Genomic DNA, 27,924 nt, shown 5'->3' with positions numbered 1-27,924 from the left:
AGATGCGCCGGCCCTGGAAGTGAGGGCTGGGACGCCGGGTGTGGGGCGCACATCCTGGGACGCTGCAGGGTTGAGCAGCACCAACAGTAACAGAGTTAAAGTGGCCAGAACATCAGAGGAGAATGGTTTGCGATCCCTCTGTTCTGAGACAGAGGCTGAGATTCGGCTACTGCTGCTCTGAGTCTCAGAAGAGGCACAGCAAACCGCCAGGGAAAGCCGCCAGAGAACAAAAGCCTGGAAATACTGGCTCAGAGAGTGCCCATCCCCATCCCCCCTCGCAGGGGACACGGAGACTCTACCCAAACAGGGTTACCTGAGTATCAGAGCAGCAGGCCTCTCCCCCAGAAGGCAGGCTGAAAAATGAAGAAGCCCACATCCCTAAGATCCCTATTAAACAAGGGTGCATGGCCTGGGTCCCGGTCAATAATTTGGGCTCTGGACAACCCTGCACCCTCTCCTTATCAGAATGACGAGAAGGAAATCCCGCCCAGCAAAGAAAAGACAATGAGTCTGTGGCCTCTGCCACAGAACTAATGGATATGGATATAACTAAATTATCAGAAATGGAATTCAGAGTAACAACGGTCAAAAGGATGTGTACAATTGAAAAAAAGTATTAATGAAAATGTTAATGAGAATATAGAATCTCTAAGGGTGGAAATGAGAGCGAATCTGGCAGAAATTAAAAATTCTATGAGCCAAATGCAATCAAAAATAGAGGCTCTGACAGCCAGGGTAAACGAGGCAGAGGAACGTATCAGCGAATTGGACGATGGGTTAGTAGAGGAGAAAGCTAAAATAGAATCTGGACTCAAAAAAATCCCCGCTCAGGAATTTAGGTTACGGGAGATTACTGACTCAGTGAAACGTCCCAATGTCAGAATCATCGGCATCCCCGAGGGGGTGGAGAAACAGAGAGGTCTAGAAGAGATATTTGAACAAATTGTAGCTGAAAACTTCCCTAATCTAGCAAGGGAAACAAACATTCGTGTCCAAGAGGCAGAGAGGATCCCTCCCAAGCTCAACCACGACAAACCTACACCACGTCACGTCATAGTGAAGTTCGCAAATATTACATCCAAGGATACAGTACTGAAAGCGGCCGGGGCAAAGAAATTTCTCATGTACCAAGGCAAAGTTATCAGAATTACGTCAGACCTGTCTACACAGACCTGGAATGAGAGAAAGGGTTGGGGGAGCATTTTTAAAGCTCTTTCAGAGAAAAACATGCAGCCAAGGATCCTTTATCCAGCAAGGCTGTCATTCAGAAGTGATGGAGATAAGGACCTTCCAGAATCGTCAGTCATTGACCAATTTTGTAACCACGAAATCAGCCCTACAGGAGATATTAAGAGGGGTTCTATTAAAGTAAAACGGCCCCAAGAGTGATACAGAACAGAAAGTCACAATCTATAGAAACAAAGACTTTACTGGCAACATGGCTTCATTAAAATCATATCTCTCAATAATCAGTCTCAATGTAAATGGCCTAAATGCTCCCATAAAACACCACAGGGTTGCAGATTGGATAAAAAAACATGACCCATCATTTGCTATCTACAAGAGACTCCTTTTAAACCGAAAGATACATTCAGACTGAAAGTGAAGTGATGGAATACCATCTTTCACGCCAATGGACCTCAAAAGAAAGCTGGGGTAGCAATTCTCATATCAGACAGATTGGATTTTAAACTAAAGACTACAGTTAGAAACACAGAGGGCACTATATTATTCTTAAAGGATGTATCCAACAAGTGGATATGACAATTATAAATATATATGCCCCCAACAGGGGAGCAGCAAGATACACAAGCCAACTCTTAACCATAATAAAGAGACATATAGATAAAAATACATTAATAGTAGGAGACCTCAACACTCCACTATCAGCAATAGACAGATCACCTAAGCAAGAAATCAGCAAAGAAACAAGAGCTTTGAATGCCATACTTGACGAGTTGGACCTCATAGATATATATAGAACACTACACCCCAGAACCAAAGAATACTCATTCTATTCTAATGCCCATGGAACATTCTCAAGAATAGACCATGTTCTGGGACACAAAACAGGTCTCAACTGATACCAAAAGACTGAAATTATTCCCTGCATATTCTCAGACCACAACGCTCTGAAATTGGAATTCACCACAAGGAAATATTTGGAAGAAACTCAAACACTTGGAGACTAAGAACCATCTTGCTCAGGAATGACTCGATAAACCAGGAAATCAAAAATCAATTTAAGCAATTTATGGAGACCAACGAGAATGAACGAGGTCCAAAACCTATGGGATACTGCAAAGGCAGTCCTAAGGGGAAAATACATAGCCATCCAAGCCTCACTCAAAAGAATAGAAAAATCTAAAATGCAGTTTTTATATTCTCACCTCAAGAAGCTGGAACAGCAACAGAAGAACAGGCCGAACCCACGCACGAGGAAGCAGTTGACCAAGATTAGAACAGAAATCAATGAATTAGAAACCAGGAGTACAGGAGAGCAGATCAACAGAACTAGAAGCTGGTTCTTTGAGAGAATCAATAAAATTGACAGACCACTGGCAAGACTTATCCAAAAGAATAGAGAAAGGACCCAAATTAATAAAATTATGAATGAAAAAGGAGACGTCACCACCAACACCAATGAAATTAGAAGGATTATTAGAAACTTTTATCAACAGCTTTATGCCAATAAATTAAGCAATCTGGAAGAGATGGAGGCCTTCCTGGAAACCTATGAACTACCAAGACTGAAACAGGAGGAAACTGATTTTTTAAACAGGCCAATTAATTATGAAGATTGAGTCAGTGATAAACAACCTTCCAAATAACAAAACTCCAGGCCCGGACAGTTTTCCTGGGGAATTCTACCAATCATTCAAAGAAGAAATAATACCTATTCTCCTAAAGCTATTTCAAAAAACAGAAACAGAAAGAAAGCTACCAAACTCATTCTATGAGACCAATATTACCTTGATCCCCAAACCAGGCAAAGACCCCATCAAAAAGGAGAATTACAGACCAATTTCCCTAATGAACATGGACGCCAAAATCCTCAACAAGATCCTGGCTAACAGAATCCAACAGTACATTAAAAGGATTATCCACCATGACCAAGTGGGATTCATCCCTGGGATGCAAGGGTGGTTCAACATTCACAAATCTATCAGTGTCTTAGATTTTATCCAGAAAGAAAAATTCAAAAATCATATGATTCTCTCAATAGATGCAGAAAAAGCATTTGACAAAATACAGCATCCTTTCCTGATTAAAACCCTTCAGAGTGTAGGGATAGAGAGTACATTCCTCAATCTCATAAAAACTATCTATGAAAAGCCTACAGCAAATATCATTCTCAATAGGGAAAAGCTGGAAGCCTTTCCCTTAAGATCAGGAACACGACAAGGATGCCCACTCTCGCCACGACAAGGATGCCCACTCTCGCCACTATTATTCAACATAGTACTAGAAGTCCTTGCAACAGCAATCAGACAACAAAAAGGGATAAAAGGTATCCAAATCGGCAAAGAAGTCAAAATGTCTCTCTTCGCAGATGAAATGATACTCTATATGGAAAACCCAAAAGAATCCACTCCCAAACTATTAAAAGGTATAGAGCAATTCAGTAATGTGGCGGGATACAAAATCAATGCTCAGAAATCAGTTGCATTTCTATACACGAACAATGAGACTGAAGAAAGAGAAATTAAGGAATCCATTCCATTTACAATAGCACCAAAAAACATACGTTACCTTGGAATTAACTTAACCAGAGACGTAAAGGATCTATATTCTAGTAACTACAAATCACTCTTGAAAGACATTGAAGAAGACACAAAAAGATGGAAAAATATTCCATGCTCATGGATCAGAAGAATTAACATAGTTAAAATGTCCATGCTACCCAGAGCAATCTAGACTTTCAATGCTATCCCGATCAAAATACCAATGACATTTTTCAAAGAACTGGAACAAATAGTCCTTAAATTTGTATGGAACCAGAAAAGGCCCCGAATCACCAAGGAACTGTTGAAAAGGAAGAACAAAGCTGGGGGCATCACAATGCCGAATTTCGAGCTGTACTACAAAGCTGTGATCACAAAGACAGCATGGTATTGGCACAAAAACAGACACATAGACCAATGGAACAGAATAGAGAACCCAGAAATGGACCCTTGGCTCTTTGGGCAACTAATCTTTGATAAAGGAGGAAAAAACATCCAGTGGAAAAAAGACAGTCTCTTCATTAATGGTGCTGGGAAAATTGGACAGCTACATGCAAAAGAATGAAACTTGACCACTATCTCACACCATACACAAAGATAAACTCCAAATGGATGAAAGACCTCGATGTGAGACAGGAATCCATCAAATCCTAGAGGAGAACATAGGCAGCAACCTCTACGACATCGGCCAAAGCAACCTTTTTCATGACACATCTCCAAAGGCAAGAGAAACAAAAGAAAAAATGAACCTGTGGGACTTCATCAAGATAAAAAGCTTCTGCACAGCCAAGGAAACAGTCAAAAAAACTAAGAGGCAGCCCACGGAATGGGAGAAGATATTTGCAAATGATGCTACAGATAAAAGACTGGTATCCAAGATCTACGAAGAACTTCTCAAACTCAATACGCGAAAAACAAATAAACAAATCATAAAATGGGCAGAAGATATGAACAGACACTTTTCCAATGATGACATACGAATGGCTAACAGACACATGAAAAAATGTTCAAAATCATTAGCCATCAGGGGAATTCAAATCAAAACCACACTAAGATACCACCTTACGCCAGTTAGAATGGCAAAAATAGACAAGGCAAGAAACAACAATTGTTGGAGAGCATGTGGAGAAAGGGGATCCCTCCTACATTGTTGGTGAGAATGCAAGTTGGTACAGCCACTCTGGAAAAGTGTGGAGGTTCCTTAAAAAGTTAAAAATTGAGCTACCCTATGATCCAGCCATTGCACTACTGGGTATTTACCCCAAAGATACAGACGTAGTGAAGAGAAGGGCCATATGCACCCCAATGTTCATAGCAGCATAGTCCACAATAGCTAAATCTTGGAAGGAGCTGAGATGCCCTTCAACAGATGACTGGATTAAGAAGTTGTGGTCCAGGGGCGCCTGGGTGGCACAGTGGTTAAGCGTCTGCCTTCGGCTCAGGGCGTGATCCCTGCATTATGGGATCGAGCCCCACATCAGGCTCCTCCGCTATGAGCCTAATTCTTCCTCTCCCACTCCCCCTGCCTGTGTTCCCTCTCTCGCTGGCTGTCTCTATCTCTGTCGAATAAAAAAAAGAAAAAAAAAGTCTAAAAAAAAAAAAAAAAGAAGTTGTGGTCCATATATACAATGGAATATTACTCAGCTATCAGAAAGAACGAGTTTTCAACATTTGCTGCAACATGGACGGCACTGGAGGAGATAATGCTAAGTGAAATAAGTCAAGCAGAGAAAGACAATTATCATATGATTTCTCTCATCTTATGAAACATAAGAACTAGGAAGATCGGTAGGGGAAGAAAGGGATAAAGAAAGGGGGGTAATCAGAAGGGGGAATGAAGCATGAGAGATTATGGACCCTGAGAAACGAACTGAGGGCTTCAGAGGGGAGGGGGGTGGGGGAATGGGATAGACTGGTGATGGGTAGTAAGGAGGGCACGTATTGCATGGTGCACTGGTTGTTATACGCAACTAATGAATCATCAAACTTTACATCAGAAACCAGGGATGTACTGTATGGTGACTAACATAATAAAAAAAACATTAAAATAAAAAAAAATTTTCATTCCAGAAACAATATATGAATTGAATATGAATGTGGAAATATACAAATGACATTTTAGGAGTTTTCAAGTGGCACTTTGGTGACCGCAGCAGGAAACTGTCAGTAGTGAGTTTTCAAATATTCAAAGAGCTAGGAAGATGGTAAAGTAGGAGAATCTTAACCTCACCACGTCCCATGGATTCAACTAGATAACACCTACATCAGTGTAAATAACCCAGAAAATGGCCCAAAGACCAGCAGAACAGACTCTCCACAGCTAAATGTAGAGAAAACACCACATGAAAGAGGGGAGGAAGGGCAGATACACACTCAGGAGCCAAGCAGACTCACGGGATTGTCAATGGGAGGGAAGGACACCGAGGGCATAGATATGGGAGAGAAATGGACTGTCAGTCACACCGGGCACCCCAAGCACAGGGAACCGCAAGGGGAAGACAAATCCCCATTCAGGGGCGCCTGGGTGACTCTCAGGCAGTCAGGCATCTGCCTTCAGCTCAGGTCATGATCCTAGGATTCTGGGATCGAGCCCCACATCGGGCTTCCTGGTCAGCAGAGAGTCTGCTTCTCCCTCTGCCTGCTTGTGCTCTCTCTCACTCACTTTCTCAAATAAATAAATAAAATCTTAAAAAACAAACAAACAAAACAAAAAAACCATTTGCCTTCGAAAACCAGAGGGTAATAATTTCACAAGTTCTAATACCTGCAGGGCCTAACACTTGAACTTTAAAACTCAGCAGGCTCAGCACTAAGAGAGCCAAGAGGGTGAGAGGAAACAGACTTCCTGTCCTTAAAGAGACAGCACGACAAACAGCCCCACAGAGACACAGCATAAAGGCAGCAGTTTGAAAAACTGCCCGGAATATTCTGGTGGGAGATTTGTTTACCAATCTCAGAGCATGTGCTGGAGGGGCAGGGATCCTTGGGAGACTTCTCCGGGAACAAAAGAGCTGGCAGGCACTATTTCCCTCCTCTGCCCCCCATCCCAGACACACAGACACTTGCAGGAACCAGCACAGCTCTCCACCTAGCTTGCTAACAGTGCATCTCACCCAAGTTTTGCAGACATGTCCCTTCCCACAACAGCCCTGTGCAAACCTTGATAAAACTGCTGCCCTACTCTTTCTCCTGTGGACCTACCCCTCCAATACACCCCGGGTCAGAGCCCATCCAAAGCAGTACCACAAGCCAGGCAGGGTACAAGCAGCCCCGACAGGGACCAGCACCCCTCTAAAATAACTCACTGCAGAGAGGGGAAGATAACTATATATACCAGTCCTACTGTGGCCTCGGCAATAGGCTGGGGTCGGATATCTGGTCTGACTGTAGGCCTCATCCACCAAGGAGTTTCTCAGGGGAAAACAACAAGCAGTTCTGTGCTACCGCATCTCTGGCAAACACCTGGTGACTCAACTCAAGCCCGAGGCAGCCCCAGACTGGCCCACTAACAACACAGGGCCCAAACCCTGTCCATGAGAGGCAAAGAGGGACATTCCAGGCGACTAGACTGAAGGCAAAAGCGGCTCAGCCACAGCAGCAGGGTACACGCATCACACAGGAGATACCACTAAAACATCAGGTTCTGGAGAACAGGGGACACTGCCCTGCAGGGCACTACGGGAACTCTTCTTCATAAGGCCATTACCTTCACGAGCAGGAGGCGTAGCTAATGTTCCTAACACGAAGAAACAGACAGACAAAATGAGGAGACACAGGGATATATCCCAAAGGAAAGAAGAGGACCACATCACAGCAAGAGAGCTAAATGAAACAGAGAGGAGTAATATGCCTGATAAAGAATTTAAAGTAATGCTCATAAAGATACTCACTGGACTTGGAAAAGAGTGAACTTCAGTAAGACCCTTAGCAAAGAGACAGAAAACATAAGAACCAATCAGAGATGAAGAATTCACTAACTGAAATTAAAAATACACAAGATGGAACAAACAGTAAACTAGAGGCAGCAGAAGAACGGACCAGCAACCTAGAGGACAGAGTGAAGGCAATCAAGCTGAACAGGTGATAGAAAAAATAACAAAAAATGAAAACAGACTTAGGCAACTCAGCACTACCAATAAGTGTAATAACTTTCCCATTACAGAGATTCCAGAAGAAGAGAGAGAAAGGTGGACAGAAAATGTGAAGAAATAACAGCTGAAAACTTCTTGAATCTAGGGAAGGAAACAAATCTAAATCCAGGAGGCAGATAGCCCAAGAAAATTAACCCAAGAGGGTCCAAACCAAGACACATAGTAATTAAAATGGCAAAAAGTAGTAATAAAGAGAGGATATTATTTTATTTAATTTTTATTTATTTGACAGAGAGAGAGAGTGAAAGTGAACACAAGCAAGGGGAGCACCAGGCAGAGGGAGAGGGAGAAGCAAGCTTCCTGCTGAGCAGGAAGCCTGACTCGGGGCTCAATCCCAGGGCTCTGGGACCATAACCTGAGCCGAAGGCAGACATCCAACCAATTGAGCCACCCAGGCACCCCTAAACAGAGAATTTTAAAAGCATCAAGAGAAAACACTTGTAAGCAAGGGAAACTCCATGGGCTATCAGTTGATTTTTCAGTGCAAACCTTGTAAGCCAGAAGGGAATGGCATGCTATATTCAATTGCTGAAAGAAACAAAACCTATAGCCAAGAGTATTCTATCCAGCAAGGCCATCATTCTTTTCAAGTGCACATGGAACATTTTACAGAATAGATCACGTATTAGGCCACAAAATAAGTCTCAACAAATTCATACCATGCGTCTTTTCTAACCACAATGCTAAGAAATTAACTACAAGAAAAAGTCTGCAAAGAGCACAAACACATGAAGGATAAAAACATGCTACTAAAGAATGAATGTGTCAACCAAGAAAAAAAACAGAAATAAATACATGGAGACGAAAATGAAAACACAGCGGTCCAAAATCTTTGGGATGCAGCAAGCTGTTCTAAGAGGGAAGTTTACAGCAATACGGGCCTGCCTCAAGAAGCAAGAAATACCTCAAACATCCTAACGTTATACCTAAAGAAGCTAGAAAAAGAAAAAACAAAACCCAAAACCAGCAGAAAGAAAGAATCTACTCTATAGAGTAGAGTAGAAATAAATGAAATAACTAAAAGAATAAAAGAAACTAGGAGGTTTTTTTTAAATTTTTTTTATTACATTATGTTCGTGCACAAACAATCATGGAGTTGGTTTTCTGAAAAGATCAACAAAATTGATAAACCTTTAGCTAGACTCGGCAAAAAAAATAAAGAGAACTCAATAAATGAAATCAGAAATGAGAAGAAATAACAACCAACACCACAGAAATACAAACAACTGTAACAGAATATTATGAAGAAATATATATCAACAAATTGGACAACCTAGAATGGATAAATTCATAGACACATATAACCTAACAAAAATTTTGCTTCAGTTTAACAGACTGACAACCAGAAATGAAACTGAATCAGTAATATAAAAACTCCCCAAAACCCAAAGTCCAGAACCAGACAGTTTCACAGGCAAATTCTACCAAACATTTAAAGAACAGCTAATACCTATTCTTCTCAAACTATCTCAAAAAATAGAAAAGAAAGGAAAACTTGCAAATTCATTCTATGAAGCTAGCATTACCCTGATAAAAAACCAGATATAGACACTAAAAAAAAAGAGAACTAAAGGCAGTATCTCTGATGAATATAAATGCAAAAATCATCAAAATAATATTAGCAAACCAAATCCAACAATACATTACAAGAAACCATTCACCACAATCAGGTGTGATTTATTCCTAGGTTGCAAAGGTGGTTAAATATTTGCAAAGCAGTCAACATCAACAAAATAAGGGATAAAAACCATACAATCATATCAATAGATTAAGAAAAAACATTTGACAAAGTACGACATCCATTCATGATAACAGCCCTCAACAAACTAGGTTTAGAGGACACATACCTCAACATAATAGGCCCTATATGAATAACCCCCAGCTAACAACATACTCAATGGGGAAAAACAGAGCTTTCCCCCTAAGATCAGGAACAAGAAGACAAGGATGCCCACTCTCACCACTTGTATGCAACATACTAAAGTCCTAACCACAAAAATCAGCCAACAAAAAGAAATAAAAGGCATCCAAATTGGTAAGGAAGAAGTAAAACTCTCACAATTTCCAGATAACATGATACTAAATATAGAAAAATCGAAAGATCCACCAAAAAACTGCTAGAACTGATAAATGAATTCAGTAAAGTTGCAGGATACAAAATCAACGTACAGAAACTTGTTGCCTTCTACGCACCAATAATCAAACAGCAGAAAGATCTATACACCAATATTGAAACAGCAGAAAGAAAAATTAAGAAAATATTCCCATTTACAGTTGCACCAAAAATAATAACATACCTAGAAATAAACTTCACCAAGGGGGTAAGAGACCTGCACTGTGAAAACTATGAATACTGATGAATAAAATCGTAGATAACATAAACAAATGGGAAGATAGTCCAGGTTCATGGACTAGAAGAACAAATAGTGTTAAACTCTCCATACTACCCAAAACAATCTACAGATTTAATGCAATCTCTATCAAAATACCAGTCTCATTTTTCAGAGCTACAACAAACAATCCCAAAATCTGCATGGAACCACAAAAGACCCTGAAGATCCAAAGCAATCTTAAAAAAGAACAAATCCTATATTTCAAGATATACTATAAAGTTGCAGTAATCAAAACAGTATAGTACAGGCACAAAAGTAGACACACGGATCAATGGAAGAGAGCGCCCCAAAATAGATCCATGATTATATGGTCAATTAATCTTTGACAAAGCAGAAAAGAATATACAATGGGAAAAAGTCTCTTCAACAAATGGTTTTGGGAAACTGGACAGCTATATGCAAAAGAATGAAACTGGACACTTTCTTATACCATATACAAAAATAAACTCAAAATGAATTAAGGACCTAAACGTGAGACTTAAAACCATGAAAATCCCAGAAGAAAGGAAAGGCAATAATTTCTCTGATATCCGCTATACCAACATTTTTCTAGATAGGTCTCCTGAGGCATGAGAAACAAAAGCAAAATAAACTACTGGGACTACATCAAAATCAAAAGCTTTTGCACAGCAAAGAAAACAACCAACTAAATTAAGACAACCTTTAGAATGGGAGAAGATATTTGCAAATGACGTATCTGTTAAGGGTTAGCATCCAAAATATCAAAGAACTTATACAAGTCAACACTAAAAAAACAAATAATCTAATTAAAAATGGGCCAAAGACATGAACAGACATTTCTGAAAAGACAGAGATAGCCAACAGACACATGAAAAGATGCTCAACATCACTAATCACCAGGGAAATGCAAATCCAAACCACAATGAGATATTACTTCACACCTGTCAAAATAGCTATAATCAAAAAACACAAGAGACAAGTGTTGGCAAGGGTGTGGAGAAAAAGGAACCCTTGTGCACTGTTGGTGGCAATGCGAACTGATGCAGCCACTGTGGAAAACAATATGGAGTTTCCTCAAAAAATTAAAAACACAATTACCGTACAATCCAGTAATTCCAATACTGGGTATTTTTACCCACAGAAAATGAAAACACAATTTGGAAAAAAAAAAAAAATACACCCCTATGTTTATTGCAGCATTATTTGCAATAGCCAAATTACGGAAGCAGCCCATGTGTCTTATTAGTAGATGAATGGATAAAAATATGGTACAGATATACAATGGAATATTACTCGGCCACAAAAAGGAATGAAATCTTGCCATTTGCAATGTAGATGGATCGAGTGAGTATAATGCCAAGTGAAATAAGTTGAAAAAGACAATTACCATATGATTTCACTCGTGGAATTACAAGAAACAAAAGAAACATATAAAGAAAAAAAAAGAGACAAACCAAAAAACCCCTCTTAATTATAGTTAACAAATTGATGAGGGACGTGGTGGGGGATGGGTGAAATGAAACAGGTAAAGTGGATTAAAAGTCCACTTATCATGATGAGCACTGAGTAATGTATAGAATTGTTGAATCACTACACTGGAACTAAATAACACTATGTTAACTATAGTGGGATTAAAAAAAAAAAACAGCTGTTTTATACTTCATTGACCCTTAAACAATGGTTTGGGTGGGGGGAGGTTGAGGCACTGACACCCTTCCCCACACAGTTCTAAATCCGTGATTAACTTTTTTATTTTTTAAGTAACCTCCATGCCCAGCATAGGGTTTGAACTCATGACCCTGAGATCAAGAGTTTGTATGCTCTACCCACTGAAGCAGACACCCCTAAATCTGTGTTTAACTTTGGACCCTCAAATTTAATTGCCAAATGTTGACAAGCTTTATGGAGAAGATAAATGGTTAACACATATTTTATATGTTTTCTATATTACGTATTGTGTTCTTACAATTAAATAAGCTAAAGAAAATCCTAAGAAAAATACATTTACAGTACTAAACAGTATTTATCAAAACAAAAAAAGCCTCAAGTAAGCAGACACATCCAGTTCAAGCTTATGTTCAGGTATCAACTGTATTTATAAACATTTCTTACACTAACACCCATTAATAGAGTAAAAAAAAATTCCTTCTTGCTATTTCCTTTACTTAGTTTCTATCGACAATCACTACCTCCTAATGATTTAATATCAAGTGTTTAAATGCATACCTTCATAATTTAGCTTTTTCATTTCGGCTTCAAGTTTTTCTTTAAGTTTCTTCACAGCCTCTAAAGCTTCTTGATCCTTCCTATAGCCATTATCCATCTTCTTAACTTCGGCCTGTTTAGTCTTTAATTCTTGCTGGGCATGTTTCAACTTCATCTGAGCCTGTTATTGAAAATTTAATAGACTATGTGGGCAGACAGTGCTAATGATTCAATGGCCACAGATGCAGACTGGGGTTTAAGAAACATCAGCTTTGAAAATGTAACTGTTAGGTCACTTGCATTAATATGTCAAGAGATGAATCATTTCCAAGTATTTTCTCCTCAGAAAACTACTCAGAGTCTAAATAATATATGCTTAACATAAATCGTCAAATAGCTTATAATTTAAGTCCATATTTTTTAATATTTATAAAAGATGACATTACTGAGTTCAAAAAATTATATCTAAGAATAACTGCCATTAGTTGGTTAAATTAAAAACACAACAGAAAGCTAGTAATCAGAACTCTAGTTCTCTTCCTTTCCACTTAGGTATGCACATTTGTATCTCTGTATTTGTGAATGTTGTTCAATTAACAGTGGAGAAACTGTATTGAGCAATAAGAAAATTACACTGGAATGGGAAACTAAACTGACAAGAGAAATATCAGTGCTAAGAGTCTGATATTCAAATGCTATTTTATATAACTGAGTACACTATTCCTTAAAAGCATGAACCAGTATTCTGAGATATGGCTGGATATCACCTCCATCTAAAACTGAATAATGGTGGACTTTTCCCAATATACAGTAAGTTAACAGAAAAACTGAGAGGACCTGAAGTTTTTCTGCTATTGATTTCTTCCAGATTTTTTGTGACCGTCATCTTTGAAAAGTTGCAAATGTGTAACAGAAAATGTTGAACAGGATTAATGTCAACACAAACACAACCATCTATATGTATTTTTAAAGAGTTCTCCTCTAAAAAAATTTTTAAATGCATGAAAAAATGTATATATTTTTTCTTTCTGCCCTCGAAACTCTTGCATCCATAGGACTTTCAAAGCTGAACAACTATCTAAACAAATTTGAAAGCCTTGACTGACAAGCCTTGAAGATGATGAAATCAGTGTAGGAAAACGGAAGACTAGAATGGGGGTAAGAGGGAGGCAGAGGTACTCCCAAGGACGAAAGGTAAGGACTAAGTGCAGTGGGCACAGAAATAGACAGGATGTTTCTTTTCCTGTTAAAGCTTAAGACTGCAACTTTACATTGCTAACAAAAACAAAAAACAAAAAAAAAGGAGAAGAAATTAACCTCAAATATTCTATACAATACTACAAACAGAAAAAAGCATTTATTGCATTTACATTTTCAACTAACCTACGAAAGCTATTTAATGTTTTATAGCATCGTAACTATCGTCATCAATATTTAGCAGTTAACATATTTGAATTTCATTGTCTTAGGTGCTATAGGGTGGCAAAATAACAAATACCTTGACATTGATCTGATTCTTGTCAACGTTTTATAACAACTGCCAAAGCATAATGTGAAGGAGCTTCTTAAAAAAAAAAAAAAAAAAAAAAAAAGCAATCCCACAATCGTTAATGTCTGTATTTACCTGTTTGGCTTCTGTCTGAGCTTTACTTATGTCATTTTTACAGGCCATCATTTGACCGGCAAGAGTTGCTTCTGCTCCGTCTTCATTACTAGACAGCCCAGCGGAAACAGCATTGAAGTGCTGCTGGGCAGCTGCCAAAGCTTCAGCGTCTTTATTACTTGCTTCTTGAAGGGCGTTCAGCCCATCTGTTATCTTTTTAACCTCTTTTTCCTTTGCCGCTAAAGTTCTAGAATCCTTCAGGAAGAGTTTCAGATTGGAAAATATGTTTTAGGAAAGACATCCATTTTTTTCTTATATACCTATACCCTTCGGTCATCAAATTTCATAGCATTTTGAAGTGGGCATGGTTAAAAGGAAGATAATTTAACCATCATAACTTTAAATACTTTATTTCCATTTTTAAATTCACCCTGTTTTTAAGATATATGTGCCCTTATACTACCAGAAATACTTTCATTCCATATGTTATAGTCTAATCTATAAATTAGCTAAAATATTATAGTGCAAACCAACCATTTGAAGAAACTAAAAATCACTTTCCAGAGCTTTAAAATGGAAGTAATAACCATTCTACCCTAAACTTCAGAGTAGAGATTGTAGGATTAAGAGCGTGTACGTGAAAATTTATAAACTATCAAAGGCCATAAAACTTAAATATTAAATACCTGTGGGAACAGCAATTACTAATACTTAACGTCTTTTATGTTATATGCACTGTAACATCATATACACTAAGATACCAGCAGAGAACGTGATGGGAACTACTATTTTAAGGAGAACAATGAGGGAAGGCCTTTTTGTGATGACACTTTGAGCAGAAACCTACATGAAATAAAAGGAGTAACCATGCTGATACTAGGGGAACACATACTAGACAAGCTCTGCAGAATATGCTTGGGTGTTCAAGGAACTGTGGTTGGAGCACAGTGAACAAGTGGAAAGGAGCCAGGTGTCCTAGGTCTTATAGACCACAGTAAAGGCTGGATTTAATTACACATATGACTTTGAAACCATTAAAGAATTTTAAGCACAAGGGTGATGTGATCCAATTTATATTTTAGCTTCTGTAAAGAGCAGACTGTAGAGCAGCAAGAGTAAAAGCAGGGCAACTGATAAGGACACTATTACAGCATCCCTCATGGGCAGTGATGGCCTGCAGGTTAGCAGTGATGGAGGTGATGAAAAGTGGCTGTATTCAGGATGTACTTTTAAAATCAAGAGAATGTGTGATGGATTAGATATGGAGTTTGAAAAAAAAGGTGGAATGCAGGAGGACTCCAGGATTTCTGAACTAACAATTAGGTTAACAGTGGTGCCATTTTCTAACATGGAGAAAATTCAGCAACTCAAAGACGTTTGGGTAGGTAGAGAAAAATTAAGAGTTCTATTTTGGATACATTAAGTTTTAGACTTTTTGTTAATAATCTATGTAAAAACGTCAATCCAATAGCTGGACAAATAAATCTAGAATTCAGGGAAGGAGTCAAGTTAATTATAGATCTGAACATCACCCTGCAGATGGTGTTTCAGGGCTACCAGGCTGGATGGGATTACCTAAGAAATGAGTGCATATAAGTCTGAGCACTAGCCCTGGGGCATGCCAACATTTTGTGTTTTGATTTGTCTATCTCGACTGGATTCAGTACTCTTATATTCAACTACCTAATCAACACCTCTACTTAGATGTCTAGCAGGCACCTCAAGCCTATTATGTTCACACTATACTTTTTTCTATTCTCTACTAGTCTAATGGTAACAATATTTCCAATTGTCAAAGACAAAAATCTGGAGTATCCTTCAGTCCCTTCTTTCACATTCAACAACCAATCTGTCAGGTCTACCCTATTGGACCTACCCTTAAAATACTCATAAAATCCTACTTCTCGCAATACACCCATTTATCCAAGAGCTATTATTCGGACTGGCATCCACTACCTGAATTACCTGCTTCTTCCCTTTTTCTTTAGGTTATTCTCTAAACACCAAAAAAGTACTATTAAAATGTAAAAAAATGGGGGCACCTGGGTGGCTTATTGGTTAAATAACTGCCTTAGGCTCAGGTCATGATCCCAGAGTCCTGGATCAAGCCCTGTTTTGGGATCAAGCCCTGTACTGGGCTCTCGGCTCAGCAAGGAGCCTGCTTCTCCATCAAATAAATAAAATCGTAAAAAAAATTTTTTTTCATATATATACATACAAAATGTTCATATATATATACATATATACACATACATATATATACATACATATATATACACATACATATATATATATATATATATATATATATATATATATGAAATGTTGTTCCTCTCTCTGAGCAACCAACTCCACTAACTTCCATGTCACTCAGAATAAAGGTTAAGTCCTTCACATGTCTTATAAAATCACGTTGATCCCTGATCCCACCCCTTTCACCTTTCTGCATTCCTACTACTTAGTGCTAACCAGCCACACTGGTCTCCTTGCATTTCCAATACCTTAGGTACCTGGGACAATTGCTGTTTGCCTGGTACATCTTCCCCCACAGCCAATTTATTTTCATGGTTCTCTGACTTCCATCAAGTCTTATTAATGAAATATCACCCTCTCAATGAGACCTCCAGTGGTTACCCAATTTAAAATCCCAAACTGTACCTACCTCCTTATATTCCTAAAACCTCCCTCAGCTTTTTCTCCAAATCAGTTATCACTATATAATATGCTATATATTTCACCTATTTTATCATCATTTTCCTCATTGGAAGGAAAGCCCAAAAGGCATTCATCCATATTTATCATTTTGTCCACTGCTATATTCCTAGCCTAAAACAACTGTACTTGGTCCATAGCACACACTCAATAAATATTAATGTAACAGACAAATGTACACTAGTGGAATTAAACTGAATTTTGTATTTACTTACCTCAATCATATTTTTTTCTAGCTCTTTGCGTTTGTTTTCTTCACTTGCCAGGTTTTTCTTCTTGAGATCAAAGGCACTTTGAGATTTAGTATTAACTCGCTGAGCTTCTGCAAGAGCGTCTTCTAAAGATCGGAGTATACCTCCAAGTTCCTATAATCGAATGCACCCAATTCAATCAAAGTACTTATTTTTTACTCATATCATCATTTCCTCTTATGACTTCTAGAAGATTTACTTTTTATAAGCTATTATCATACATTAAGATTAACAAATCAACATGGAAGACTATGTCCAGTGAATATTAGTTATTGTATATAATTTTTTCACAGTATATTATCTATTCTTACGTATATGTCTGACCTTATCTTTTCCTTTTTCCAACTCTTCTATTTCATGATTAAGTGCTTTTATTTTTTTATCATTCTCAGACAATTTTTCTTGAAGCTTTACAACTTTATCTTGCATTTCTTTTAACTCCTCAGCTGAGCGGTCTTTCGTATCTTCAGCCAGCAAAAACTGATAGGCAATATATAAACGACTCAAATGTTCTATTTCCCTCATTACTTTTTGGTATTCCAAGTAGGAAGATCTTTCCTGGAAAAGAAATCACCAATAAAGTATAACTCCGTATTTTTCAACAAATTTAGAAAGACTCAAACTATAGCAACATGTATAAAATTTCCCATCACAAAATAGATTTTGTCTTAGATTAGTGATCATGGATTATAGAAATCTTAACATTAGACCTCTGGCTTTTCAGATGGCGTTATACCACCTCCAGTGAATCCCATGTGGCGATTTCATCTAATATATAACCAGGCAGTTGGGATTAACAAGAAATATAGCTATAAGGTTCATCAACTGGGGGTAGTAAGTAGTCTATAAATACGATTTATACAACCACCAATGATACACTATTACATGTATTTTGTAGTATTACCAAGATGCCTACCCAACATTCAATCACGTAACTATTTACAAACATAGGCTCATACATTACTAAACTTGATTCCAGTAAGGATCTGAGAGGGCAGACAGAATAATTAAAACCTCCAACTTGCAGGTGAAGAAATGAATCCAGTGTGGTTAAATAACCTCTCCAATGGTGTCAGATTTAGAAAGAATTTAGCAAAATCAGGTAAAAACCTAGGTTTAACTCATGATCTAGTGTTTTCTACTAACCGTTCACATAAACGGGATACCTTCAAGATCATTTCAGTTTTCCCAATAACATCCACACTACTGTATGGATTCAGAAGACAACTTGGAGAAGTATCAAATTTTAATGAGCATTTAAGAATTCCTAAATGCATAACTTTAAAGTCAGTGTGCTCTAAGTGCATTTTTTCCACTGAAACATTGATGATGTCAGAAACTACAAAGATTATAGAAAAAATCTGGACATCTGTTTCAGTACCCTTCACTTACCAATCGTCTTGACAGCAGTAATTACAGTGATAGCCCCTATTATCCTAGAAGTTATTCGCTCTACCAACAGGGTTACTAGGACTGCAATATCTTCAAGAAATGTTCCACTCAATTCTAATTATCCAGGAAAATGTAGACTTCAACAAAGTATTACAATCTGGCATATCATTTTCTGAGATTATGAAGAGAAATTTCCAAAATCATTATGATTAATAGATATGAAGAACACATCCTCTACGAGCAGAAGGCTGATTATCAAGTATTAACTCTTAACTCCTATCTCATTCCACAGAAAAATTCCTGAGTTGTGGTAAACATTTCATTTCTATTTGTATGATCTTGAATACATCACCAACTTTGAGAGATGTCCTAGCTGGCTACCCTCTATATAGTATATACCTCTTTTAATTTTTGAATGGTTGGAGTAATCTCTTCTTCAAGTATCTGGAAAATAAAGGAAAATCAAATTTTTCAGTATATAAAGTACCATTAAAAAAAAACAAAAAGAAAAACAAAGGAAAAGAAGCATGAAATCTAAGGAAAACTGGGGAGGGAGAATTTCCTCTTTACAGGAGAGAAAATAAAATTACTCTCATCTTTAAAAACATTTTATATAAATTTAATTACCGTCTTAATTTCTTTCAACTTAGCCTCTTTTTTTTCTATAGTTTTCTGGGCAGCTATTTTTTTGTATTCATACATCCTCGTTCCAGCTGCTTCTTCTATCATGGACAAAATCTGAAAAGAATTATATTAATGTTTTAAGAATGCAAGATAAAAGAACTTCATTGGAGTTTACATCAAGTATATAATTTAAGGTCTTAACTTCACTAAGCATCTTACCAAATAATGTCCCAAATGGATCGGAGAAGTTAAGTACATAAAAATGCATGTATTACCCATCGCCCTAACATTCAAGAAACATTTCTGGCCTTTACTCCAATCCTAAAATCAAACTTCATGCTACACTGAGGTTGCAGAGTAAATCTTTTTTAAAATTGAAGCCAGGGGTGTGTGGTTGGCTTAGTCAGCTGAGCATGTGACTCTCAATCTTGGGGTTGTGGGTTCGAGCCCCACGTTGGGTATACAAATTACCTAAAAATAAAAACTTAAAAATAATAAAATTGAAGCCAATAATTCCTCCCTCCTCTTTTCCTTCAAATATAAGTCTAAAAAAAGTAAAGACTAACAACACTCAGTTGTCACTTTAGAAGTTTCTAATTAAAATTGTTCCAAGAGGGGCGCCTGGGTGGCACAGCGGTTAAGCGTCTGCCTTCGGCTCAGGGCGTGATCCCGGTGTTATGGGATTGAGCCCCACATCAGGCTCTTCCACTATGAGCCTGCTTCTTCCTCTCCCACTCCCCCTGCTTGTGTTCCCTCTCTCGCTGGCTGTCTCTATCTCTGTCAAATAGATAAATAAAATCTTTAAAATAATAAATAAATAAAAAATAAATAAAATTGTTCCAAGAGATTTCAGTCTTTTTTTTGCCAACGGGATGAAGCATGACATAACACATGCATTCCAACCATGGCACATGCTTTAAGAACTTCAGCAAGTAACTTAATTTTTTGTGCCATAGTTTCTTCATCCAAAGGGTACTTAATATCTCACAACACTGTTGAGAATTACACAAAGTAATTCATGTGAAAAGCACTCTGAAAAAGGCAAACACTAATCAATTATGATTTTATAAGTAGAACAATTTCTCCAGCACTCTTTTTTCAGAAGCTTCTACTCACCATCAATCCTTATCTCAAGAGAATTATTTCTCTCGAAACCATTTTGATTTCTATGTATTTGGCAGGTTTCAAATTAGAAGTTTCCCTTAAGATGTTATCTAAAGAAGATATGCATGACCTATGTTCAAACCAGACTGGTGTTACCAATTATCAGTTTTCTTCTTAGTTCTTCTCAATAGAAAAGAATAACTATAGAGCCTTTGTTCTTATATGAAACATTCATTCCATCATACCAACTCTTTTCAAGGCGGCTCCAAGAAAAAAATTAAACCCTAAATAACCCGCTGTATGAAATCAATTAATTTCACTCAAATCTTTTTCTGCAAGGCTTAATTCTGACATGGAACACTGGTTAAGAAAGGCTGCTTGATACAAATTTCTTTTAATATTGGGCACATAAAGCTCTTAGAAGAAAACACAGGAGCTTAAGCTCCTTGACACTGGTCATAGGATTTTTTTGGATTTAACACCAAAAGCAAAGGCAACAAAGGCAAAAATAAACAAATGGGATCATATCAAACTGAAAACCTGCACAGCAAAGGAAACCCCAAACAAAATGAAAAGGCAACCTACGGAACAGGAGAAAATAGTTATTAGTCATAAATCTGCTAAGGGGTTAATATGCAAATACATAGGACCGTGTGTATGGGAACAAACATTTTTTCACAAAAGACATACAGATGGCTAATGTATCTATTAAAGGTACTCAACAACACTAATCATCTGGGAAATGCAAATTAAAACCATGAGCTACTCCTTCTGTTAGAATGGCTATTATCACAAAGACAAGAAATAACAAGTGTTGGTGATGCTATGGAGAAAAGGGAAACCTTATATACCGTTGGTAGGAATGTAAATTGGGTGCAGCCATTACGGAAAACTATGAAGTTTCCTCAAAAAGATTAAAAGTAAAACTACCATATATAATCCAGCAATTCCACTTCTGGGTATTTATCCAAAGAATACAAAGACACTAACTGGAAAAGGTATCTGCACCTTCATTTATGATACCAAGACATGGAAACAATCTAAGTGTCCACTGACAGATGAATGGATTAAAAAAAAAAAAAAGTGATATATATATATACATACACATACGCACATACACATACATACACACACACACACACACACACACACACACTGGAATATTATTCAGCTATGTAAAATGGAACAAGAACCCAAAGAGGGAGACAAACCATAACGGACTCTTGATCTCAGGAAAACAAACTGAGGGTTGCTGGAGTGGAAGCGGGTGAGAGGGATGGGGTGGCTGGGTGATGGACATTTGGGAGGGTATGTGTTGTGGTGAGCTCTGTGTATTGTTTAAGACTAATGAATCACAGACCTGTACCCCTGAAACAAATAATACATTATATGTTAATTAAAAAAAATACAATTTTGCCATTTGTGACAACATGGATGGAACTTGAGGGCATTATGCTAAGCGAAATAAGTCAAACAGAGAAAAATAAATACCATATAATCTTACTTGTATATGGAATCTAAAGAGAAGAAAAAAAAAAAACTGAGCTCATAGAGAACATATTAGTGGTTGCCAGAGACGGCGGTTAGTGGGGGGGCAAAATGGATACAGGCGATCAAAGGTACAACCTTCCAGTTATAAAAGTCCTGGGGATATAATGTACGGCATGGTGACTATATATATTTTAAAGTTGCTAAGAGAGTAAATCTTGAAGTTATCATAAGAAAAAGAAAATTGTTAACTGTGGTGGTGGATGTTAACTAGACTTATAAGGATCATTTTGCAATGTCTACATATATTTAATCACCATGCTGCACACTTGAAACTAATGTCACTTACACCTCCATTAAAAAAAATTTGCTCAACAACATCCTGTGCCTTTTCTTACACATTCTCATTTAATCCTCAGAAAAGACCTGAGGTAAGGACTTTCGACTCTAATTTACGGATGAGGAAACAAAGGCTCAGAAGGGTTATGTTTACAGCTTTAAAAAGGTGGAGTGACATAGTACCAAATAGTAAAAAACAAAAAATGACTTTCTTTACTAATCACTCTTAATAATGTTTCCAAGGATTTTAATTGAAGAAATTATGTTTAAAAAATTGATTTAAAAGATTAAAATAATATCTACAATTATAATTTTTACTGCCCGTAAATAGTATCCTTACCTCTGGAGGTTTCATATTCAATACTTTCGTAATTCGGCCCTGAAAAATAAAATGGCAGTTACTACAATGATAAATTAGAGTCTTTTAAAGGCATACATGTTTATCTGCACTGAAGTTGTTCCATCCTAATATACAAATCTTTTGGGAGTTCTTTTACCTACATGAAAAGATCTTTCTTTTATTACATTTGAGACCAAAGGTACCTTACAATTCCAGAATTTTGCTATTTACCTTTTCACTTACCAGTGATATACTGTTACTAAATAATACAAAGTTAACTGAGACCATATTTCTGAGACAATATTAATGATATAGAAGTCTCCAACAAGTATATAAACATATACATGTTGGCATATTATTGAACACTTCTTGATTTTTTTTTTCTTTTAATGGCTGTGCTCCAAGATAATTTCTAAAAATATATTGCACACTTCTGGGCCTCAAATAAAATAGTAAAATCTTTTCTTTCAACACCAGAATATCAGTACCAAAAAACAAAACAAAACCCCACTACCCAACACTCAGAGCATCATATTACTTAGGATTTAGATTTATTTGAAATAAATTTTCAGCTTTGAGGCTGTGATGTGGTAAAAATAAATGTTATTCTGGTTGCATCAGAATCCTGCCATTGGCCTTGCTGTGACTTTCTAAGAGGACAGATGGTTGGGGCAAGTAAGATAATATAAGGGCAAGATAATATTAGCACTTATTTTCATTTGAATAAGTCTCTAGGAAGAAAATTACTTAAAACTTTATATATATTTGAAATAATAAAATGCTTGAATCCAGTAGTTTAAAAGGATACATTATGACAATATATTTTTGTAAATTTTTATAGTGACCATGTATTATTCTTATAATAACAAAATAAGTCAAGGAAAATTACTTGTAGACATTCTTCAAACTTCAAATGTGTATGTTAGAACATATCCGTACATATAACCAACCTATACTCTTAATAGGCACCCAAATACCAGTACAATAGAAAACAAAAAATGGAAAACCCAAAAAGAAGCACTTCTCCTATTATAATAACTTAAAAAATAAATGATGTCAAAACCATTATATAAAGACCATAAACAAAATACCTGCATGATGAGAAAGTGAGGGTTGTTAACATTAAGGCCAACAGAACAGAAGAGATCTTGTACTCTGGTGTTGTTTGCGTTTACTCCATTGATTAAATATTTATTTCTACCACCAATAACCACCTAAAAGGGAAGTATTTTAAAAAATATAAATGAACATACACATCTTGAATTCCCAAATATGTTTCACTTGTTTGTTCTGTTCAACTAACACTGAATAAAACCAATCCTGAGTAAATAATGGAGGAAGTGTGAGATAGTCAAAAAGAATATAGATTAGAAGTCAATTGTCCTGACTCAATCCAAAGACTATTGCTAATTAGTTATATAACCATGCACAATCCTCCTAACCTCCCCTGCACTGGACTAGAACTCTAACATCACTTTTGACTTTATGTTTCCAAGTATGTGTAAAACATATTGTATCCCTGATCGCTCTTTCTGCAATTTTTTCACTCTCCGAGGTTAACCCCTCTTTCTTCCACTTTTTAATCTCCAAAGAACAGAGGTGAGATACTAAAAACTAAAGACAAGCAGTTTTGTTTTGGGTTTTTTGTTGTTGTTTGTTGGGGTTTTGTTTGTTCTTTTAAGAGAGAAAGGGAGAGAGAGAATCTTAAGCGGGTTTCACGCCCAGCGTGGAGACCCACAAGTGGGCTTGATTTCACAATCCCAAGATCAAGACCTGAGCCAAAATCAAGAGTCAGACACTTAACCCACTGACCCACCCAGGTGCCCGAAAGACAAGCAATTTGATAACAATCCTTGACAAGAGTCTAAAAGGGGTTAATAAAGACATGACTTGTGAAATCTTGAAAGCAAAAGAGTAATCATAGAGCTTCAAAGAACAACTTCTACCAGACACCAGCTTGTTCATACTCTAGCAATTGTCACTTAATGGGCATAATCATCTCACCCACAGTATTTTGAGGTCCTTAAAAAGATGTTTCTCTTTCTTCTATCTGTATTTCCCAGTGCCTTCAAGAATGCCCAGCACACAGCAAACATTTAATAAAATACTGAATGAGTGTTAATTCATTTATTTTCTTGACAGGAGTATTAAGCTGATCATATATTAATATATTTGAACAACAGACCTAATATACATAAATATTTTAACAAAGTCCTTATGACAAAATTTCAGTGAAAAAACAGGCATATGGACTGCATGAGGACAGGAATTTTAGGTAGATTAGTAGCAGACTTACTGAAAATTCCTAAAAGGTATTTGATGGATGCTAAATGACACACAACAGGATTTTATCCTAATCTAGTCAATGCCTTTTTTTAACTAGAGATTTTTATGAAAATAGAAAGGGGACTTGTATGTTACATAATGCAAAAATGGAGAGTAAACAGGACTTAACAGAATTTTAAGAAATAAAACTGACAAAGTAACACTGGATGACTATAAGACAAAGGGACAAACATATGGTCCTGCACTGGTTTTAAAAACCTGCTTACATACAGAAATGGCTGTAACACAATTGATAACATATATTTTAAAAATTAGGGTGATTTTAAGTAAATCGGATATGAATCCATAATGTATTGTGAACTCTCCAATGTCCTATAGGAGAAAACAGAAGGGCACTTAAAATGAAAGAAATGACAATTCTGCTTAATCCTGTCCTAAGGAGACGAAACCTAGTAAATGCAATTTAAGGTGCCATGCATTAAAAATAATAAAGGCATAAAAAACTACAGCAAATTTGTATTCAGTGTGATTAGACAAGTGAAGGATATAGAAACAATTATTAGTTGAAAGACCTAGAGAGATTTAGCTTAAATATTAAATATTAATACCTAAATATTAAACCTAAATATTAAAATATGGAACACATTAGATTTGCTTTTCGATGCTCTCAAAGAACCAGATTTAATGTGTAAAAGTTGATGACAATACTTTGGCTCATTTTATAGGAATAACTTTTTAATTAGACCCGTCCAATAACAGACTAGATTACCACAGAAGGTACCAATATTCCAAGTATAGGTATTCCAGCACAGAGAAGATACAAATATGGTTCAAGATTTAAGCATGGCTGAGTACCTATACTGATCGATGGCTTTTCAGATCTCTTTCAATCTTCTTGGTAAATGGTGGAATTTGCATGATCAAATTTCTAACATAAGGAAGACATTCTTAAATCTAGTCAATATTTGATCAATTTTGCTCACAAACTTTCTCTCTCCAGGAAAGCCATATCGCCAAAAAACACCTCAGACCAAAGTTCTTAGGTATCCAAATATTTCGAAGCCACTTACCTGCCTTGTTACTGTAATTTCATCATGAACCTCAAATCCTAAAGGGCTTTGCTTTTTGTCGGAATTATCAAATGTGATTGACACTGAGGCTTTGGTAATACCAGCCTGCCCATTTTTGTAAACTAAATCTTGTAAATTAGAAGCCCGAACCTAAAACAAAAGAAAAGTTTATCAATTACAAAACTCCATACTGCACAAAATGGCACTAAAAATGGGTTTCTTGATATTGGAAAACCACCCATGTAGTATCCATTAAGTAGCCAAGGACAGACAGTTGCATTCAGAACCACGGAAAGCAAGGAAAATGGGAAACCACCTAAAATGAGTGCCTTTCTCCACAGGTCTTTTCCTCCCCTGCACTGAATTGTTTTCTACTCATTTCTTAACTGAAGTTCATTGGAAAGATTTAGAAAGACAGCATCTAAGAATTTCACTGTTCATCCAATTCCTTTAGATCCTGAAAGGCATTATAATGCAGGGTGAGTGGGTAGGAATACAGACTCTGGAAGAAGACTGCCTTAAAGAATGCCTGAGTTTGAGTGTTGCTCCAAACATCATAAACGGATGAACCTTAGGCAACCCTAAGTTTCTGTTTTCTCACCGGAAAAATGGAGTAACAATATTTACCTCTAAAGGATTGTGGTGAGGTGTAAGAAAATTTACATAAACAAATATGCAAATGAAGAGAATACTGGCAATAGTCTCTAAGGTCAATGTGGATTCCCTTGAGATTCCCCAAACTTATAATTCATGTAAATCAGAAAGTTTACCTGAGACAGGTTGGAGATGCCCAGCAAAAAGCAGATGGAGTCCAATATGTTGGATTTCCCACTACCATTTAAACCAGTGATAGCATTGAAGAGGGGGTCAAAACCATTGACTTCAGTCCTCTGAGCATAGGACTTAAATCCTTCAAGAATGATTGACTTAACATGCATTTTCACTACTGACTTGGACAGGTAAACTTCCGCTAGTAATCAAACAGGCCACAAAGCAGCTCTGTACAAAACAGAGATACATAAGCGGGACAGAAATCTGTAATCATAATGTATGTAAAAGACTAAAAAATAAGAATGATAGCTTAATAGAAATAAAGCCACTTGCCGAACTACTTCCTCTGATGTAAAGACACTTTCTCCAACTTAATTAACTGGAAGTTAATTAAACCAGTAATTCAACCTGGAAGTCAACGACTTCCTTTTCTAGGCTTACCTTCCATCTTTATCATACTCTAACAGAAACTAATTATTTCATATCCCACTCCCTTTGCCCATAATGTCTTGCTCCGCAATACTGACATGACTCGCTCTCCTTACTACATTCAAATCTTTGCTCAAACGTCACCTTACTGGGGTCTTTCCTGACTTCCTATTTAAAAACGCACCTGTCCCCATCCCCTCACTGTTTTTTCCTTCATCGTACTTAAAGATGACACTAAACAGTATTTATTTATTCGTCTATCCAGACTATCGTAATGCAAGTTCCTGTAGAAACTTTGCCTACGTCCACCGCCGTGTGCCCGATTAGTGCCTGACTCCCTGGCCCTAGGAAAGGGGAGTGACATAAATATTCACTAAATAGATGAATCCCATAATACTCTCCAGCTTGTTTTCACTCTGCCTGTTTCCTCGCCCCACCAGGTGTTTCTATAAACGCTTGTACGCTCTACGCCAAGGCTGGATAGGAAGTAGCCATTCTGCCAGGAAACCCCCTAGGACTGATTTTAGTTTGCGGTCCCTTCATGCTAACTCCTCTCCTCCCCCCGCCCCAGCAAAAAAACCACCTGTCCTGCTCTCCAGCCAAGGAATCCCAGACTAGGCCCAACCAGCCGCGCGCACGCACCGCCTCACCGCTGCGCCAGGCCGCCCGGGCTTGAGGCGCCCTAGAAGCTACTCCTGGTTACAAGAGCAGAAAGCCGGCCCACTTTGCCGGGCTTCGGTCGCTACCAAGAGAACTCCAGCATAGCGCGTAAGACACCGACCCCGCGCTCGGTACCCGGGCCGGAAATATTTATACCTTTGAATTTCGGCGCGAGCAAAGGACCCCACTTCCACCGCCTGTTTCATTGGCCGGTGCCTAGGAGATGCCTGACGTAGAGGTTCCATTTTTCCCTCCTATCGAATAATCAAAGTGACAGGGAGATAGGAAAGAGCGTCACGACAGTGGCAGCTCCGGGAATGAGACTGGTGGGGCCTGAGGACTAAAGAAGCAAGTGGCATGTGTTGAGCTCAGCGTCCGGCACTCCCTGGGCAGCCACGCACCTCAGCCTCGGGGCCTCGC

The 27,924-nt window shown here is 37.5% G+C and overlaps 1 protein-coding gene across 1 annotated transcript in view; it reads right to left on the bottom strand.

Annotated features, from left to right (window-relative positions):
- Positions 1 to 27,680, bottom strand: part of SMC2 (structural maintenance of chromosomes 2) — a 67,277-nt gene extending 39,597 nt beyond the window's left edge. The window contains exons 1-11 of the mRNA XM_057313631.1: positions 27,487 to 27,680; positions 26,415 to 26,643; positions 25,645 to 25,794; positions 23,380 to 23,502; positions 22,289 to 22,327; positions 19,021 to 19,131; positions 18,793 to 18,837; positions 17,326 to 17,559; positions 16,966 to 17,115; positions 14,060 to 14,293; positions 12,457 to 12,616 (exon numbers count right to left, since the gene is read on the bottom strand). Coding sequence (XP_057169614.1) covers positions 12,457 to 12,616; positions 14,060 to 14,293; positions 16,966 to 17,115; positions 17,326 to 17,559; positions 18,793 to 18,837; positions 19,021 to 19,131; positions 22,289 to 22,327; positions 23,380 to 23,502; positions 25,645 to 25,794; positions 26,415 to 26,582 — 1,414 coding nt within the window. The 5' untranslated portion in view covers positions 26,583 to 26,643; positions 27,487 to 27,680. The remainder of the gene's footprint in view (positions 1 to 12,456; positions 12,617 to 14,059; positions 14,294 to 16,965; positions 17,116 to 17,325; positions 17,560 to 18,792; positions 18,838 to 19,020; positions 19,132 to 22,288; positions 22,328 to 23,379; positions 23,503 to 25,644; positions 25,795 to 26,414; positions 26,644 to 27,486) is intronic.
- Positions 27,681 to 27,924: the final 244 nt, after the last annotated feature.

Source organism: Ursus arctos, unplaced genomic scaffold, assembly GCF_023065955.2.
Source record: "Ursus arctos isolate Adak ecotype North America unplaced genomic scaffold, UrsArc2.0 scaffold_18, whole genome shotgun sequence".
Lineage (NCBI taxonomy): Eukaryota > Metazoa > Chordata > Mammalia > Carnivora > Ursidae > Ursus > Ursus arctos.
This window is presented reverse-complemented; position numbering and strand designations above follow the sequence as displayed.